The sequence below is a fragment of the Taudactylus pleione genome, unplaced genomic scaffold (genome assembly GCF_031769625.1).
Source record: "Taudactylus pleione unplaced genomic scaffold, aTauple2 ptg000043l, whole genome shotgun sequence".
Classification (NCBI taxonomy): domain Eukaryota; kingdom Metazoa; phylum Chordata; class Amphibia; order Anura; family Myobatrachidae; genus Taudactylus; species Taudactylus pleione.
Window position 1 is genome coordinate 4,729,671 of NW_028284445.1, and position 20,058 is coordinate 4,749,728.

Sequence of the window (20,058 nt, forward strand, 5' to 3'; positions counted from 1 at the left end):
TGGCTACTTGCTTTCCGACTTCTGGGGAATAAATAATCTGGCAATACCATAAAATGCAATTGTAATAAAATGAGCAGTGTTTGACTAGATTGAAAAAGTTAACTTGTAAAGTATATGCACAGAGATAACTTGGTTAATGTAGTATTTAAAGTTGTTTGTTTTTAATTTAATAATTGTATTACAATGTGTTTTTTTTTTCTCCTAATATACTGTGCATGAGAAATATTGATGTATATAGAAAGATATCCGGGTAGCAATGCTGAACTGCCCTGGTTACCTACACCTATCGCTAACATGGCTGCAAGAGGATTTATCAATGGCCAAGTTAGTCTGATCTTCCTAATGTGCCATGAGCAATGGTGTGTAAGGTGAAAGGAACTCCAAAGGACCAACATCAGCGAAGGAGAAGAGTGGACAGAAGTGCATACTCATCCATGCATCCACTCAAAGTGCAAACTGGACAGCAACTGCAGATAAAATAACTGTCAATTATAACTGGTGGTGGCATAAGTAGCCAGATTTATCAATAACGGTCCAACAAGAAGTCCAGAGAAGGAAATCCAAGGCAGGTCGCGGTGCATTAATGCTCATCACACCTAGCAATCTACATTTGTGAGTTTAGTGGTGCAAAGAGCACAGGCAATGGGCTACCAAGCAGTGGAGGAAGCTGATGTGGTCCGATAAATCACTGTTCACCAAGTTAATAAATAAATGAGTGCATATGTGTTAAGGAACTACATGCAGAGTCAGCTAAACTGTACAGTACGCAAGAAGGTGGGGAAGAAATTAAAGAAATACGAGGGTTGTTCAAAAAGTAATGCCTAAATGTTCACAACTCAAATTTTATTATAGCTACAGATTTGAAAGTTTGCAGTAAAATACTTTGAAGTCTTAGTACTCAAAAAATTCACCATCTGCCCTCAAACATGTTCTCCACCTCTCAACCCAAGCTGTGAATCCACTTTGGCAAATTTCCAGTGGTTGATGTTTACGGATCGCTGTGATTTAAACTTTTTTGGCCTAGATGAACTTGGGTGTTTCCATTGCTTTGATTGGGCCTTTGTTTCTGGGTCATAAAGGAATACCCAGGTCTTATCTCCTGTTATGACATTTTCCAGAAACGTCTCAGGGTTGGCTTCAAAGTTGGTCAAAAGGTCATTGCACACTTCCACCCTCTGGGCCTTATGATCCCTGGTTAATTGCTTTGGAACCCATTTAGCACACACTTTACGATATCCCAAATCATTGATTAGTGTTTCTACAGTGCCATGGCTACATTCAAGTTCATCACTGATATCTCTGGTGGTCACACAATGGTCTTTCTGAATTATGGCACCGACTTTGTGTTGGTTCTCTGCTGTCACTGCAGTTGATGATCTGCCACCACGAGGTTTGTCGCACATGGACGATTCTCCTGTTTGAAAACACTTCATCCACCTTCTGACATTGCTATAGTCAATTGTATGCTCACTATACACTTTTTTTCAGTCTTCTGTGGATTTCTGTAGCACTGCAGCCTTTTTTTTCCAGAAATTCAATGACGGCTCTTAGTTTAATCTTGGATTCCATGGTATTTCTTAGACTACCTAAACAAAACTACATATATAGTTAGCAGACATATTAAACTACAAACTGACAAAGTTTCAAATAAATGTTGCATATTATTTCAGAGATATGAGCATTTAGGCATTACTTTTTGAACAACCCTCGTAAAAATTTAAAATAATTAAATTCTCAAATGAGAGAGATTAAAACAATTGCCTTTTAATTTGAATTGCTACCATTTCGCTGATATTTAATATACTGTGTGTGTGTGTGTGTGTGTGTATATATATATATATATATATGAGAGAGAGAGAGAGATATATATATATATATAGATATATATATATATATATAGATATATATATTCATTCCACCTGCAGCATGGACCACTTTTGTCCAGGAGCGCTGTATAGACAAGAGAATGTTCAAGTCCATAGAATGTAGCATTTCATTGGTTGTGAGCCAGATGACGTTCTGCAACACTGAACGTTCCCCTATTTTCAAATGCACTTCAGTTGAAGCGGTTACATTTTGCAGGGTGTACATTCCATTTACATCCACCCACAAAGTAAATGTTTAGCCATCAGACCCCAATGTAGCACAACTGTGGGGGTAGCAGGCCAGTACTACTCCCTGGCATTGCACTTACGATGCTCTGCCTGCGTCAGAAACAGGGGGAAGAGGGATGCATACAAAACAGTGTTCCTTTATAATCCTGGTGCTGATTGTAGATACAAGACTCTAATCATATCCTGTATTTTGAAATGAGCACGGCTCTGTTTGCACCCCAGTTGTTGACGCTGGCAGAGTATCGGGTGCAGCACCAGTGAGGCCGCCTAACCTGGGCCACCACAGTTCTGTTAGTTGGCAGAATTGGGGCAGCTGGTCAAAAAATAACTTTTCTACTTCAGGGTCCATAGGGTATCCACAGGATACCTTGGGGTATAGGTGTGACGTCAGTCGCAGGGCACCAAAGAGTTAAGCTTTCAGCCTCCCAGGATGCACTAGGTCCCCCTCCTATACCCCGCCCCCGAGCCAAGGCACCTCAGTTTAGTTTGGTGCCCGGCCGGAGTCGGGTGCACCTGTTGGAGTGGGGGCTAGAAGAGCCCCTGAAGCTTATTCTTCATGCAGCTGTGGCTGCACAACTGGATGAACAGCATGGACAGTCAGTCCTGACGTCCATGCTGTCTTCCCTACACCCCGCCGGTACCAGAACGCCGGTACTGATCCGGGGATGCTGGTGGGCGTCTGGGGTCACAGCTAGCGGTGACCCCAGATGCTCCGGACCATGGCCGGATTCAAGGGGGACAGAGGTAAGCAGCGGGGTCCCGCGGTGGGTCCCCGCTGATCACATGGTCCTAAGTCCCCAGGCAGGGGGCTCCCTAGGGACTGGCTGCAGCGTGGAGCCAGGCGACCAACCTGCGCTTCCACTACCCCCTGGGACAGCGGACCGCAGCAGAGCGGTAGCGCTGCGGCGTCCCAGGGGTTAAATGCATGCCAGGGGAGCGCGCCTTCCCTGTCTCACAGCCGGCGCCTCCCCCGCTGCACACAGCCCTCTCTGCATGCTGCCGACTGGTCCTGTGGCAGCGCTCCTCCCCCAGGCCAGCCTCCTCTCTGCTCCTCGGCGGCCATCTTCTCCAGAACGCATGGTGAACGCTGCTGGAAGCGCTGGAAGGAAGCATCGTGGTCTGGGTCCCCCCGCATACCTCTCCTCCGCTGTGGTCAGGTCTGTGTATGCAGCGCTGTGTCCTACCAGGCCCTGTGTCTGTGTAGTTGAGTGATCAGCGCTGTTAGTGCAGGAATTGTTATTTTTCTGCATTGTATGTGACTGTGCTAGCGCTGCTGCCTGTAATCTTTTCTTCTCTAAACTGTCAGCTTTATTACTGTCCCTGTTCTTTCTGCTAAAGCCCTTGCGGTGCGGTGCTGCAGGGTGGTCTCTCGCCTATTTAATACTTAATTGGTGAGAGAGGTCACATACGTGGTGCCATCATGTCTGAAAGTGATTTTCCCCTCCGGCTACAGTGTACCACGTGCAAAGTACCGTTAGCGGAGGGGGAGGGTAGCGCGGAGGGCCTTTGCCGGCAGTGTTTGTCCATGGCGCGGCCTATTACGGTTACAGCACCGGTACAGGAGCCGCCCTGGGCTTGTTTCGCTCAGGCGTTAACAGCTTTAGTGGGCCAGTTAGCTCCGCAGCCCGCGTTTACTCCGATGGGTTTGTCCCAGCAGTCTGTGGTGTCGTCACCCATGCAGGGGTTCCCACGACAATTGGTGGTACCCCACAGTCTCCCTATTTCCCCGCTCCCGGGTTCTCAGGAGCCAGCGTGGGTTAACTCCCTGACGAGTTCTGTACAGCACTTGTCGGATGTGTTGCAAGGGGAGTCTGTGATGCGGTCTCATAAAAGGCCGGTGGCGTCTCTGTCCGCTCCTTATGAGGATGACGAAGGGACGTCTGATGATGGGGAGATTCTAGATCCTTACGATCAGGAACCTCTCCATACTAAGGACGCTGATGCTAAGTCCAAAGTATATATTCCTGGACTTATTCGGGCGGTCCGCACAGCCTTGGTGATTGAGGACGAAGTTCCCCCAGCGGCTAAATCTAAGTATGCCTTTTTCAAAGATGTGAAGGGCGATGCCACAGTCTTTCCTCTTTCGGGTCAGTTGGTGGACCATTTAGAGGAGGCGTGGAAACAACCTGGCAAAAGATACCAGCCGCAGAGACGCCTGGCGGTGGCTTATCCGTTCGCGGATAATTATTTTGCGAAGTGGGAATCCCCTCCACAGGTGGATTCTCACGTGACCCGTCTTGTCCGTAGTGCCACATTGCCGATGCCATCCATGTCCTCCCTTAAGGATGCTACGGACCGCAAGGTAGAAATCTGCCTGAAGTCCGCTTATTCCCTTGCAGGGGGGGCAGCACGGCCGGCTATGGCCATTTGCTGGGTTGCCAGAGCGATGGAGCGCTGGGCGGATTCATTAGAGGCTTCTTTTGAATCCGACTGTCCGGCCGATCAGGCGGAGTTGATTGGCAATCTCCGTGATTCGGCCACCTACATCAACGAGGCGGCTCTAGACATTAGTACTCTGGTGTCTAGAATTTCTTCAGCAGCGGTAGCTGCTCGTCGCACCTTGTGGCTGCGATCCTGGAAGGCGGACGCAGATTCCAAGAAAGGTCTGGAAGCGTTGCCGTTTACCGGAGAAGTTCTCTTCGGTCCGGATCTGGATAAGATTGTGGCCACGCTGGCGGCAGCCAAATCTGCCTGTCTCCCGTCGGCCGCTGCTCCTTCTGGTTCGGGACCATCGTCCTTTCGGTCATCTAGGGCCCAGGGCAGGCCCAAACCACAGTCGTTTCCTCGACAGGCTGGCCCTAAGAAATCGGTCAAGCCCCGGAAGCAGGCATGGAGTACCAGACGTCCGGCCCCCAAGCCAGATGACAAGCCTGCGGCCTGACGGTCCGGGCCTCCCTTTGGGGGATCCCAGGGTGGGAGGCCGCCTGCTACAGTTCGCCCAGTGTTGGTCGACCACTACGACAGACACTTGGGTTCTGGAGGTGGTTTCCCACGGATACGCCCTCTCCTTCCGGCACAGACCCCCGGCTCGCTTCTTCACCACGGGTCTCCCATCAGACCGGAACAAGGCTACGGAGCTGCGGAAGGTATTGCACACTATGCTCCAGGCTGGAGTTATAGTGGCGGTTCCATTCTCCCAGAGGGGCCAGGGTTTCTATTCAAATCTATTTTTGGTACAGAAACCCAATGGGTCATATCGTCCGATTCTCAACCTCAAAGCACTCAACAAGTCTTTGAGGGTCCCGAAGTTTCGGATGGAGACCCTACGGTCCATCATTCTGGCGCTGGAACCTGGGGACTACTTGGTGTCATTGGACATACAGGACGCTTACCTGCATGTCCCTATTCTTTGGCGCCATCAACAGTTCCTCAGGTTTGCAATCAGCAGCGACCACTTCCAGTTTCGGGCGTTACCTTTTGGCCTGGCAACAGCACCACGTGTTTTCACCAAGGTGATGGAGGTCATGGCGGCTTCTCTGCGGCTGCAGGGAGTCCGCATGTTGCCGTATTTGGACGACCTGTTATTGGTGGCAGGATCTCCAGAGCTCCTGTTACGCCACTTGGACCTGACCATTGCACTGCTGCAACGGCACGGCTGGCTAATCAACTGGCAGAAGTCCACTCTAATCCCGTCTCGGAGGATTCTGCATCTTGGAGCCTTATTGGACTCGGGACAGCAAAGGATCTTCGTGACGGAGGACAAGATCTCTGCTTTACAGTCAAGGGTGCGCAGTTGTCTGCACAGCCGCCGGGTGTCCTTACACTCGGCGATGAGGTTACTGGGCTCCATGGTGTCGGTGTTCGACATGGTGGAATACGCCCAGTTTCACTCCAGACCTCTGCAGCACCTGATCCTGTCCAAGTGGAACGGGCTGACTCAGTCTCTGAAGTCCCAGACGATTGTGCTCACCCAGGAGCTTCGCCTGTCCCTTACGTGGTGGTTACAGACGACCCACCTCAACAAGGGACGTCCGTTCTGGGTTCCAAATTGGGTCCTGTTGACAACGGACGCCAGTCTTCGGGGCTGGGGAGCAGTTTCGGGTCCACACTTGTTCCAGGGCAGGTGGACGCCGACAGAAGCGGAGCTTCCAATAAATATCTTGGAACTCCGTGCGGTCTTCAATGCTCTCCAGCGGGCACATCGGTTTCTCCAGGGTCGCCCGGTGCAGGTCCAGTCGGACAACGCTACCACCGTGGCCTACATAAACAGGCAAGGAGGAACTCGCAGTCGGGCGGCTCTCGTAGAGGTCTCTCGGATCCTGGTTTGGGCGGAGCGCAATCTTCCGGCCATATCAGCGGTCTTCATCCCGGGAGTGCTCAATTGGGAGGCGGACTTTCTAAGTCGCCAGGACGTTCATCCGGGGGAATGGTCCCTGCACCCGGACGTTTTTCAACTACTGGTGGACAGGTGGGGTCTTCCAGAAATCGACCTCATGGCGTCCCGGCACAACAACAAGTTGCCGGTGTACGGGTCTCGCACAAGAGACGAAGGGGCGTCTCTGGTGGATGCTCTGTCCGTCCGGTGGACGTTCCGGTTCGCATACCTGTTCCCTCCGGTCTCCCTTCTTCCACGGGTAATCCGGAAATTCAAACAGGAAGGAGGGACGCTCCTGTTGATAGCTCCCGCGTGGCCCAGACGGCACTGGTTCTCAGACCTTCAGGGTCTGTCCGTGGACATTCCTCTGCGGTTGCCGCTACGACCGGACCTTCTGTCTCAGGGTCCTTGCCTTCACCCGGACCTGACTCGGCTGTCTTTGACGGCGTGGCTGTTGAGACGGCCATGCTGAGGTCCCGGGGGTTTTCCAGCTCTGTGGTGCGGACCATGTTACGAGCTCGGAAACCGTCTTCCGCGAGGATATACCATCGCGTGTGGCATACGTTCTTCCAGTGGTGTCGACCGAGAGGTTATGCACCGCGGGAGTTTCGTCTGTCTCGGATTCTCGCCTTCCTGCAAGCGGGACTAGATCATGGGCTTCGCCTTGCTTCTTTGAAGGTACAGGTTTCGGCCCTATCTGTCTGGTTTCACCGTAGGATTGCTACAATCCCGGATGTGCGCACCTTTATGCAGGGTGTTCTCCGCATTCAGCCGCCCTTTGTTCCACCTGTGGCGCCTTGGGATTTGGCTGTGGTCCTGAGGGCTCTCCAAGGACCGCCGTTTGAACCACTGGGCTCAGTGGATCTTAAATGGCTAACAGCTAAGACTGTTTTCCTTCTGGCCATTGCTTCGGCCAGACGTGTTTCTGAGTTAGGGGCTCTTTCTTGTAGACCCCCTTTCTTGGTTTTTTATGGGAACAGGGCAGTGCTCCGCACTCGGCCCGAGTTTCTTCCCAAAGTTGTTTCCCAGTTTCATATTAACGAGGAAATAGTTGTTCCGGCCTTTAACTCACCGGGTCTTTCCGTGGGTGAGGCCTCTTTGGATGTTGTGCGGGCCTTAAGGACTTATGTTGACCGCACTTCTTCGTTTAGGAAGTCGGACGCTTTGTTTGTCCTCTTTGGCTTCCGTAAAAAGGGTTGGCCTGCTTCAAAGCAAACTTTGGCAGCCTGGATCCGTATGGCTATTTCTGAAGCTTATCTTCATGAAGGCCTACCGGTCCCTCCTTCTCTGAAGGCTCATTCCACTAGATCTGTGGGTCCTTCGTGGGCAGCTCGACGTGGTGCCTCGGCAGTTCAGATCTGCAAGGCTGCTACGTGGTCTTCTGTCCATACCTTCGTGAGGTATTACAGGTTTGACACCTTCGCCTCTCAGGATGCTTCCTTCGGGCGGCGGATTCTCCTTTCTGCACAGGAGCGTCCCCACCCTTAAAGGATACTGCTTTGGGACATCCCCAAGGTATCCTGTGGATACCCTATGGACCCTGAAGTAGAAAATATGAGATATGGTAAGAACTTACCCTTGTTATCTCTATTTCTACGAAGTCCATAGGGTTCCACAGGACTCCCGCCCTGTCGCACCTGTGCTGCAGATGGGCTTTGCTCTGGTCACCGGTTTTCCGTCTCCCTCTGGTGAGAATGTGATTCTTGTATGTGTCCAGATCTTTGTTCTCTCTCTTCCTTCTCCTCCTCCGGCCTATGGCTTGGTAACTAACTGAGGTGCCTTGGCTCGGGGGCGGGGTATAGGAGGGGGACCTAGTGCATCCTGGGAGGCTGAAAGCTTAACTCTTTGGTGCCCTGCGACTGACGTCACACCTATACCCCAAGGTATCCTGTGGAACCCTATGGACTTCGTAGAAATAGAGATAACAAGGGTAAGTTCTTACCATATCTCATATTTTTGTTGGTATATCTTATCTTATGCTTGATATTGCAGAAGACGATAAGCAAACTGATTACAAATAATCTTTCTTTCTTTATTTTTTACTTCCTGTCAGGGAATGGAGCAAGGAACTAGCAGCCAGGAGCAGACTTTATCTTCACAGCAAGCAGCTGTCATTAACTTGACAGGAGTAGGTGGTTTCATGCCTCAGCAGGCAGCTGGTATGTATATATATGGTCCGTTTCCCCCATACATCCTTCTCAACACCTCAGCTCATTACCATTAACTCAGACTACTCAACGGTCATGCAGCAGAAGTGGCAATCCACTGCTCTTGTGTAGGGTCACTCACCTTGCTTTAAGGGAGTGTCCATAAATGCTTCCAGACGTAATCCTCAGGACTCACCGTTTCCTCGAAGTTACGCGCCATTATATCTGTGATCAGATCTATCCACCACTACCAGGACTCACAATTTTTGTTGAGATTCTGACTCCTCACAGACCTGGATTAGTGGGAAAGGTTGCTGTAGCTGATCTACTGTGTTGTGGTGACAATAATAAGTGATTATGGAATAACCCAGACTACATTTTAAATGGACTTTAATCCAGAAACACCACTTACTGTTATTCTATATAGAGTTTTACCAACGTGGGCAGGAAGTGTCATGCGTCTATGGATTTTAGTTTTCTAATTGGACACTTTTATTAATAAATGCAAATATCTAGAGAACCATGGATTTCTGTTAATGTGGACTAAAATAGAGAAATCATTTTATGGGAAAATAAATCTAACCTCTAAAAACAGTAATTTTTCCTTTTAAGGCTTTAGTTTGTTTCATTTGAAAAAAAAAAAAAATGTTCTCCCTGGGCAGGAAAAGAGAGGCTGACAATACAGTGCCTTGCAAAAGTATTCACCCCCTTTGCATTTTTCATGTTTTGTTGCCTCACAACCTGGAATTAAAATGGATTGTTTGAAGGTGTGCATCATTTCATTCACAGAACATGCCTACAACTGTGAAGTTGTGTTTTTTTTATATTGTGAATCAAACAACATTTAGGACAACATAACAGAAAACTTCAGTGTGCATAACTATTCACCTCCCTAAAGTCAGTACTTTGTCGAGCCACCTTTTGCGGCAGCTGCAAGTCGCTTTGGATAAGTCTCTATGAGCTTGCCACATCTTGCCCCTGGGATTTTTTTCCCATTCCTCAAGGCAAAACTGCTCCAGCTCCTTCATGTTGGATGGTTTCCGCTTGTGAACAGCAATCTTCAAGTCTGACCACAGATTCTCAATTGGATTGAAATCTGGGCTTTGACTAGGCCATTCCAACACATTTAAATGTTTCCCCTTAAACCACTCGAATGTTGCTTTAGCAGTATGCTTCGGGTCATTGTCCTGCTTCAAGGTGAACCTCCGTCCCAGTCTCAAATCACAGGCAGACTGAAACAGGTTTTGCTCAAGAATATCCCTGTATTTAGCACCTTCCATCTTTCCCTCAACTCAAATCAGTTTCCCAGTCCCTGCTGCTGTAAAACATCCCCACAGCATGATGCTGCCACCACCATGTTTAATTGTGGGGATGGTGTTCTTGGGGTGATGGGATGTGTTGGGTTTGCGCCAGACATAGCGTTTTCCTTGGTGGCCGAAAAATTAAATTGTAGTCTCATCTGACCAGAACACCTTCCTCCATACATTTGGGGTGTCACCCACATGCCTTTTGGCAAAGTCAAATAGTGGCTTCTTATTTTTGTCACTAAGTAATTAATTTTTTCTGGCCACTCTTCCATAAAGCCCAGCTCTATGGGGTGTACGGCTTATTGTGGTCACATGCACAGATACACCAGTCTCTGCTGTGGAACTCTGAAGCTCCTTCAGGGTTACCTTTGGTCTCTGTGCTGCCTCTCTGATTAATGCCCTCCTTGCCTGGTCTGTGAGTTTTGGTAGGCGGCCCTCTCTTGGCAGGTTTGTTGTGGTACCATGTTCTTTCCATTTGATGATGATGATGGATTTGATGGTGCTCTGGGGGATCATCAAAGATTTAGATATTTTTTTTATAACCCAACCCAGAATTGTACTTCTCAACAACTGTCCCTGACTTGTTTGGAGAGCTCCTTGGTCTTCATGGTGTGATGCCTCTGGGGCCTTTCAGAAAAGGTGTGTTTATACTGACAGATCATGTGACAATTACTTAATTAGTGAAATCTATGTGACTTCTGAAGGTAATTGGTTGCACCAGAACTTTGGAGGGGCTTCATAGCAAAGGGGGTGATAACATATGCACATGCCAATTTTCAGAATTTTATTTATAGAGATTCTTTTTTTATATATATTTTTCTCATTTCACTCAAATTAGACTATTTTGTGCAGATCCATCACATAAAATTCAGATTAAAAAAAAACAGTACAGGTTGTAATGTAACAAAAAAGGTAAAAAGCCAAGGGGGGTGAATACATTTGCAAGGCACTGTATATATGATATAACACCCAACTTTTCATTACAGTCATTCAGTTATCTTGGCAGGGGTAAATTGCAGCAGGCGCCAGTACAGTTGGAATGTCTAAAAAAAAAAAAACAACTTTTAATTAAAAAAAAAAAGCCCTATTCTGCTGACTACACCCAGGCTCTATATTAGAGATGATCAGACACTAAGGGCCAAATGTAATAGGTAGTCTCTTTTGGTAAATTGCGAGTTTGGTGCTAAACTCACAGTTTTTCACAACTCTCCAATGTAATAGGGTGTCCGTTCACTAAAACTCGCATTTTTCAGAGTTACTAAACCTCTCCATTCTCAAACTCGCATCCAGATGTTTTCACATTGAAAACAAGCAACTCGCCCAATGTAATAGAGTGTCTGTTTCAGACTCGCAAAAAAAAGATTACCAAAAGTCCCCAAATAATAGACCTGCTTCCGGCTAGCGAGTACATCCTAAGCAGGTCAGATTAACACAGAAACATGCACATATCCTTGAGATATGTACATGTTTCTGTGTGTACTTATGTAAAATGTTTTTAAACAAAAAAAAAAAAAAAAAAAGACGTACACCCCCTCCCCAAAAGCATAGCCAGCCTCGGGCTTTATAAAGCCTGTTCTGGTTTCAAAAATACAGGGGCCAAAATGCGTAGGGTGCCCCTGTATATTAAGAACCAGCACAGGGCTTTGTTGAGCAGGTCCTGGTTCTGGAAAACCGGGACAAAACGAGTAGGGGTCCCCTGGAAATTCCAGAAACAGCACCGAACTCTTTCTAGCGGGGGGATAATGCCACAGCCAGGGAAAACCTTTCACCGGTTTCCCCGGCCAAAGCATTATCCCTGACCGCTAGTCAGTCCAGGCCGGTGATCCCTGGGGAGTTGGGTACCCCCCCCCCCCCCCAATAAAGGGGTACCCCTCTCCAGGGCACCCCAGGCCTAGACTGATATCCCGGGGCTATCCCTGGCACCCTATGGCCGTGGGTGCCGGGTTGATAGTGTTAGTGTAAAAATTAAGTTTCCATATTGTCTTTAGTTGTAGAACCACAAGTACCAGCAAGCCTCCCCTGCATGCTGGTATTTGGAGAACCACAAATACCAGCATGCGGGGCATTACGGGCCCGCTGGCACTTGTAGTTCCACAACTAAAGAAATACGTAAATAAACAAACCTACACAGTGAAAGTAAAATTTTAATTAAACATACATGCACACTCACACATACTCACCTAGTATCCAAAGTAATCCATAGGGGTACGTGAAAAAAAAAAAAAAAAAATCCATACTCACCCTATGCGTCGATCACGTCCATTTGTCCAAGTAGGCAATCCAGGGGTTAAAATAAAAAAACGATCCATGCGGACTGAGCAAAGGCCAGCCTGTGTCTCCCATAGACTTCTATGGTGTGAAATCCCCATTGAAGTCTATGGTGGGAACCGCTACATCGTAGCCGCAAGGTTACCTCAGGTTAAGCTTGTGGTTACATCACTGATACAATGTCGCGACATTGTATCATTGATGTAACCACAAGATTAACCTCTATTAATCTTGCGGCTAAGATGTAGCGGTTCCCACCATAGACTTCAATGGGAGACACAGGCTGGCCGCATTCAGCTAATCCGGGAACTGCTCCGACGGAGATGCTCCCTGATTGGCTGGCGGCCCCTTCACTGACAGGGCACACGTGTGCCCCGGTCATTTACGCGGAGCAAAGGTATGTGTACACACATACCTTTGCTCAGTCCACATGGATCGGGTTTTTTCCCGTTTTTTTATTTTAACCCCTGGATTGCCTACTTGGACAAGTGGACGTGATCGACGCATAGGAGAGGTGAGTATGGATATTTTTTTTCAGGTACACCCCTATGGATTACTTCGGATACTAGGTGAGTATGTGTGAGTGTGCATGTATGTTTAATTAAAATTTTACCTTCACTGTGTATGTTTGTTTATTTACGTATTTCTTTAGTTGTGGAACTACAAGTGCCAGCGGGCCCGTAATGCCCCGCATGCTGGTATTTGTGGTTCTCCAAATACCAGCATGCAGAGGAGGCTTGCTGGTATTTGTGGTTCTACAACTAAAGACAATATGGAAACTTCCATTTTTACACTTTACACTAACACTATCAACCCGGCACCCACGGCCATAGGGTGCCGGGGATAGCCCCGGGCTATCAGTCTAGGCCTGGGGTGCCCTGGAGAGGGGTACCCCTTTATTGGGGGGGTACCCAACTCCCCAGGGATCCCCAGCCTGGACTGATTAGCAGTCAGGGATAATGCTTTGGCCGGGGAAACCGGTGAAAGGTTTTCCCTGGCTGTGGCATTATCCCCCCGCTAGAAAGAGTTCGGTGCTGGTTCTGGAATTTTCAGGGGACCCCTACTCGTTTTGTCCCGATTTTCCAGAACCAGCTCAACAAAGTCCTGTGCTGGTTCTTAATATACAGGGGCCCCCTACGCATTTTGCCCACTGTATTTTTAGAACCAGAACAGGCTTTATAAAGCCCGGGGCTGGTTAAGCTTTTGGGGAGGGGGTGCACGTTTTTTTTTTTTTTTAAACACACACAGAAGCCATCATGGATCTCACTGATCTGTGATGGCTTCTGTAAAACTCACACCTTTTAATGCTTCTCGCATTAAAAGGTGTCAGTTTACATAGTCCTAAACTCGCAAATGCAGTAGCCTCGAGCTGAAAAGTTCGCAGGCTATTGAATTTGCGAGTTTCAGTGCAAACTCGCACTTCTTAAAAGTGCGAGTTTGTACTGTTACTAAAACTGACACCCTATTACATTTGGCCCTAATTATATGTTCAGTGTTTCATCAGATATGGGAATTGTACAGTTACTAATTAACAAGGCGCTTTGTAGAACACTTAGAATTTGTGATTCTTCCCCAGTGTGGAGGTATCACAGAACCATGGCTGTGCGCAGTGATGACGCTTATTTAAGTTGAGGTTAAAACATCTGAATAATACTTTTCAGTATTGCTTTCTGTATTCAGCTTCATGCTGCAGATATTCTGTAGTATGTTTAACTGTAGCTTTTAGGTGGTGCATTACTGAAATGTTTGATAACTTGTCACATATCTAGCTAGAACATACGTGACTTTGTCAGACTAGAAGCAATACAAGTCCTACAGATGAGTCCTCATACAGTATTACTGCAGTTGCATCAAACAGTCCGTCTTGGCACGCCCGGTGTGGTGTCCCTGAGCGTCTTTTTCACCCAAAAATGCGTCTACCCTAATGCAATGCGACAAAACCGCACTCTTGTGCACAGATGTACCAGTGTCGCATATCAAACTAATCAGTGCAGTCTTGTGAAGAAGTTTTGTCGCATCCGATTGCAACTATGACACATTGACGTGGCTCACTTGCGCCAGGCGTCTCCCGCCACATGGCGTATTGGGGCTAGGTGTATGAGGACAAATCTAGACCCATTTTTCAAATAGTCATTCAATGATAAATAAAAGGTGGTCCGATATAGAAAGGCATCTCAATGGGACATTTACTTGTCCGATGGAATTGGGGTGATTTGCAGTTGGAAGATAACAATTATTTAACAGCCTGTGGTTGCTGTTGCATCTAGTCCCTTTACTGAGGTCCAAGCATATGACTAAAGCAGAGACTCTATAATCAAATTCTCCGATGAAAACTGAAGGTGGAAGCTTCCATTTATAACTAAAAGTTGCATTGTGCTTTTAAGTCATTTTAAATTTGCATGTACTTTGTAATAAAACCACCTTCCCCTCTATTTCTACATTAACACTCATCCTTATCCCGTTAACTAGTAACTTTGGTTCAAAGTGACTTGGAAAATTGTAATCTTAGGATATAGCTACATTACACTTTAGTGTCAGTTAGACCTCATTTACCTCAGATTGCAGTGTGGTCTGCGCAGGGGGCCCGATTCAGCGATGGACAGCAGCAGGGAAGAGACTGTGCAATACCATTCAACTAATACTCTAATGCAGCAGGAGGTAGCTGTAGAAAAAAAAAAACCATGCCTCCTGCATGCATCTATGATCAGAGTTACACAGCATAGGATCATCATCTGTTACAGCCCTCAGCCCAGTCTGCATAAGCTAAAACTTATCAGACTTGCTGTCAGAACTAGACAGCCGGATCCAGGAAGTCTGCGGCTAACAACGCAGACCCCGTGCTCGGCCCGCCCTCATTTTGTAGAACTGTTCTTATGTCCGTCCCCCAAACACTGTAACATGTCAATCATACTGCGGCTATGGGAGGGGAGGGGACTGAGCTATCATGCAGGACAGGTCTTGTACACATGCAGACCCTCAACAATTGGAGATGTATGCAAACCATCAGGCCAATTGTCCACTAAGGGCCTGAATCAGTACGGATCGCTAGTGCAGCTCCGTAATCGCCCGCAGTCTCACTGCAAAATTATGTTAATGATTGCAATCGCAATGCCATCGCAGCCATACAGAAGGATGCCCACTTTACCTTACACACACCCATAATACTTAGCAAGTCTGTGAAAGCATGAGTACCATCAGAGCCTCATGTACACGGTCTGACCTTACTCAGGAATTACTAATCTCATCGCACGCAGTGACAGCCCAAGCTGGAAATGGCATCGTAGTGAGTAATTTATGTACACCCTTGTAACGGTGTTCAAACGCACTAACATGCCTGCGTTTCACCGACCACCCCCCACACGCTCACTTCCAGTCAGTCTCTCTGCGATGGGTCTGCGTAGTTGCAATGGGCATGTGCGCAAAGGTCTCGCTGCGATGGCAGTAAAACCTTTGCGCATTGTGATGCATACGCAGACCGCAACAATCTGCTGACTGTGTGCATAATCGCAGTTGCGATCGGTAATGCATCAGGCCCTAAGGTCATAGAACTTCTGAATAGATTTGTTTCTTTTAGGAGACATAATTAGCTTTGTGGTTACCATCTATTAATTTGTCATTTCTTAACCTTTTAGTGAAATATTGAAGCTATGAAATCTTAAAAGATGTATGTTACAAATTATGGCTATATGGAATATTATAACTGTATCATTAGTGTCCCAGCTCTGTCATGTCCAGATTCCAGTCTCCGATGTTTGCACCTCTTGACCTACCTGCTCTCCCCTTCTCTTCTCCATAGTTTTATCTCCGCTCGGCTCTGCTGCGAACAGACCCGGGTACAAACGTCCACACCCGAATCTGCAGCTCTCCCCTGCCTTACACCTGCAGCAACAGCAAGTCACGCAGCAGCAGCAGCAGCAGCAGCACATACAAGTAATCCAGCCAATGCACAGAAATAGCTCTCAGATGTTACTGCTTCTTCAGCACTGTAACTATCTGCAATAGTATAGCGGATTAATGAAAGCCTATGCATAAGAACATTATTTTAAATGAGACATCAGACATTTCCTTATTCTAGTAGAAAATATTTAATAGTTACATTTAAACAGAAGAATAATAGAGTTTTGAATTTTCCTAACGTGGGAAAGAAACTGCATGCACAATGCATCTCCTGCTAAGCCCTGTATGGGGTAGGCAACCTGTGGTTCTCTAGTTGCTGTGGAATTACGTATTGCAGCAAGCCCTGCCAGTTTTAGAATTCACTAACAAAACTGTGACAGGACATGCTGGGATTCCACAGGTTCCAAACTCCAGCTATAGGCTATTCAGTGGTGCTGTCAACTTGCAGCGGAGAGAGGCATTAGCTTGGCTCTACGGGAACAGTATGCGGCCAATCCTCTCCTAGCTGCTGGAGTACCTGGACTGGTTTCCTCTCCACTGCATGTGTGCAGACAGCCATAAGCTGAACGCAGGTACCAAGGGGATCCTATAGTAAGGCTGACACTTATTAGCAAGTGATGTCCAAAATTGGAGAACCTCATCTATACGTAGTGGGAGTGTAATGAAGATACAAATGTGAAGGAGAAGGGTCAATTAGAACTTAACTTGCTTTGGTACCACTGATGCTGCATGACTGCTCATTCATGCGTCTGTCTTTCTATATGTATAAATGGCCTTTGCTTAAGCTGCCTACGTAATGCATTTAGAAGTAGCTAAATTCTGTTTCTTTTTCTTCTCCCCACTCCTGCGTCGACAGTTGCAATTCTCGCAACACCAAATGGCTATGGCAGCACCTCAAGCTCCGCGACAGCACCCGCCTCATTCCGACAGCCAATCAAAAAGTAAACGGAGAGGACACTTCACCGTGGGTCCAAAAACTTGAGATCAGCCCATTCTTATCCACCAGTGATGGGGAAAAGCCCCCGAACGACTCATCAGCCAACAAATGCCTTCTCTGTGATAGTTTTAAAGGTTATAACTACATCACTAAATTCTATGAAGCGTTATGAAAAGATGACTAAATTGAAGCCATTGAACTACATATTCCAAAAAAAAAAAAAAAAAGTGATGATAGAGATTTCACACAGGGGAAACGTTTTAAAGTGGTTTTAAAGGTACATCTTGGTTTAAAAGACTGACACTACGATTGTATAGAGAACACTTTACACGTATCAAAAGGGATTGTTTTATTTAGTACAAAAAAAAGGTGCGCATCACTATAACAAATACAACTTTTTACATGTTCATTTAAAAAAAAAAAAAAGTTACTTTATTTTGTCTCAACACTGAGCAGAACCTCATCCAACAGAGTCTGAACTTCTTTGTGCCTGGTGACTGCTCGGCTGATACAGTCCTGCAGTTTCTCTGCCGATAGGGCGCTTCCACCTGTTTGATGAATAAATAATACACACTATAACCAGTTGTTACAAAAAACAAGCAGAAATCAGGTGGAAACTGCACAAAACACAGTTGTCTGTGCCTAATGGGTCTTGTTTTAATACAAGTTTGCAAAAAAAAACCCATGATAAATAATGCTTTCACTGATAGGTGTGAGCCCAGGACCACACCTGTACAGAAAGTGGTGCAAACAGTCTCATAATGGTGTGATCCCCTCAGGTCATTATCGCTTGCAGAGAGAAAACTGGTGCTTTTCTGATTTGTGTATTACGTGAGCACAGTCTGCCATTTAATAGATCAACTTAATAGGCAATATTTTGAGTTGTTGCTTAATTAAAACACCAGGTCTTTATGCACATGCATGTGAAAAGGGCCTGATTCAGCAGTGCACTGCTGATAGATTCCCGACTAACGGGCATCTGCGTGTGCGCAGGACCTATTCTGCGAGTGTGCAGAATGGGTCCTGTGTAGATGCACGCAAACCCTTGATTGCCTCTGCCTGATTGACAGGCAGAGGCATTTAAGGGGCATCCTTGGAAAAGAGGTAGTGCCCACCCAGTTTTCCGGGAGTGACCAGCCCAGGATCTGCATTGATCAACGCAGTGTCCTGGGCTCACAAGCTGAGGCTTACTCAACAGGCCGGAGGCCATCTGCCATCGATGGTCGTCGCAGTGCTGGAATCGCAAATGCAGTAGGGGGGTGTCATACACCATTATTGCAAGGATCAGGCCCAATGTTAGTTATACAGAATAGATCATCTCAGATATTGAAAAAAAAAAAATCTAGGCTACAAAGCTATATATCGGCAATGTTTACAGCCTAAATTTCCCCTGTAACGGGTCACATTTCTTCATCCCAACATGTGTGTGTCATGTATGAAGTAACTCATAACCTACAGGTCATCTCTGTAAGGTGGAAGTACAGAGCAATGAGACCTTGCTTAAGGGTATTAGAAGACAGTTGTGTAGGGGACACTATCTGGATCGGTCACACACTTTGGGCCTGGTACTGAGTTGCACACAATACTAAATGCGGCTACATTTGGTGATATTTAGTAAATTGTGCATGTGCCGCGGCCGACAGAGACAACATACAGAATCTCCAAGTCAGACACTTCTCGTTGGTAGTTGAATGGACGTTATCGGATGTAGGAGGGGTGTGGAGACCGGATTGTGACCTATTATGAGTTGTGTGTATACAACGTTCATACCATGTTCAGACATCTGCTCCATGCATGGGGTATGTGCCATTACTAGTGACGACAGCTGCTCGGTGCATGGGGTATGTGCCATTACTAGTGACGACAGCTGCTCGGTGCATGGGGTATGTGCCATTACTAGTGACGACAGCTGCTCGGTGCATGGGGTATGTGCCATTACTAGTGACGACAGCTGCTCGGTGCATGGGGTATGTGCCATTACTAGTGACAACAGCTGCTCGGTGCATGGGGTATGTGCCATTACTAGTGACGACAGCTGCTCGGTGCATGGGGTATGTGCCATTACTAGTGACGACAGCTGCTCGGTGCATTCGACTTAGAATGCATGTTAAGGCAGTAGCTACTACCTGATTAAACAGAGTGACTGAACGATAACGTTATCGTTCAAACGCTCGTTAAATCGGACATGCAAATGTCGGAAGCTACCAGCGATGTGCGCTCCCGCTGGTAGTTTCCGACATCAATCAATGCCTGAACATGCTGGTCAATCTACCGATAACAACAGAGGGACCATGTTCGGGGATGATGGAGGGTGCCTACACTGAACGACTGATCATTCAGTGTAGGCACTGCAGGGGATGGGGAACGATGGTACGATTATGATGTTGCAATTGTAATGTCTTCCCCTTAGCATAGAACTTTTGATTACTGAAAATGCCCAGAATGTTACTCAGAATGAGGCCCTTTGTTTCTAATAACCTATTTCATGTGCACACATTCCTACTTTGTTAAACATCGTAGGTATGTGTTTGGGTTTACAATCGTCTCTGCATATCGAACATATTTCTACAAACAGCAATATAAAAATACATGACGCATCTCAAAATCATGCTCCGCAGCTGAAGCACCATATAGAGAAATGTCACACCACGGTCCCCAGACTGCTGGTATCCATAACACTATGATCAGGTTGTTAGATCTTCACCTGTCCACTATGTAAGAGGACTTATCTAGTATTTAGCATACATGGGATCATTACTGCACAAAAGGCAGAGTCTTATATTCACTGGATGCTAAAAACAGGAGAAAGAACTTTAATTGCTTGTTAGTAAAGAAAGTTCTAAGTAGTTTTCATCTGGACAAGTATTTTAAAAAGTGGGGTGGTCTGAATACCTGGCAGACAAATCAGCTTAATTCATAGTGTAGTCTAATGGTCTTTTAAAAAAAAAGTAAGACATTGAGATAACCAAACCTTGGTGTTTTGGGTCAAGCTTTGCAAATTTTTAAAAATGTAATTCCTATTTTTTTGAAGTCTGTGAATCTGGCATCTTATTATTAATGAATAACAGACCAT

At 46.7% G+C, this 20,058-nt stretch overlaps 2 protein-coding genes across 4 annotated transcripts in view; one reads left to right on the forward strand and one right to left on the reverse strand.

The window, feature by feature from the left end:
- SUPT20H (SPT20 homolog, SAGA complex component) overlaps nucleotides 1–17,845 on the forward strand; it is a 96,531-nt gene extending 78,686 nt beyond the window's left edge. For 2 of the 3 annotated variants that reach the window (XM_088460203.1, XM_088460201.1), the window contains 3 exons: nucleotides 8,483–8,588; nucleotides 15,948–16,081; nucleotides 16,905–17,844. In XM_088460203.1, coding sequence (XP_088316329.1) covers nucleotides 8,483–8,588; nucleotides 15,948–16,081; nucleotides 16,905–17,030 — 366 coding nt within the window. In that variant the 3' untranslated portion in view covers nucleotides 17,031–17,844. Of the gene's footprint in view, nucleotides 1–8,482; nucleotides 8,589–15,947; nucleotides 16,082–16,904 lie in introns of all 3 variants that reach the window. The other variant, XM_088460204.1, reaches the window with a different exon arrangement.
- The window catches only part of EXOSC8 (exosome component 8), a 49,217-nt gene continuing 46,476 nt past the window's right edge, over nucleotides 17,318–20,058 (reverse strand). Inside the window, exon 11 of the mRNA XM_088460205.1 lies at nucleotides 17,318–17,533. Within this exon, the coding sequence (XP_088316331.1) occupies nucleotides 17,418–17,533 (116 nt within the window). The 3' untranslated portion in view covers nucleotides 17,318–17,417. The remainder of the gene's footprint in view (nucleotides 17,534–20,058) is intronic.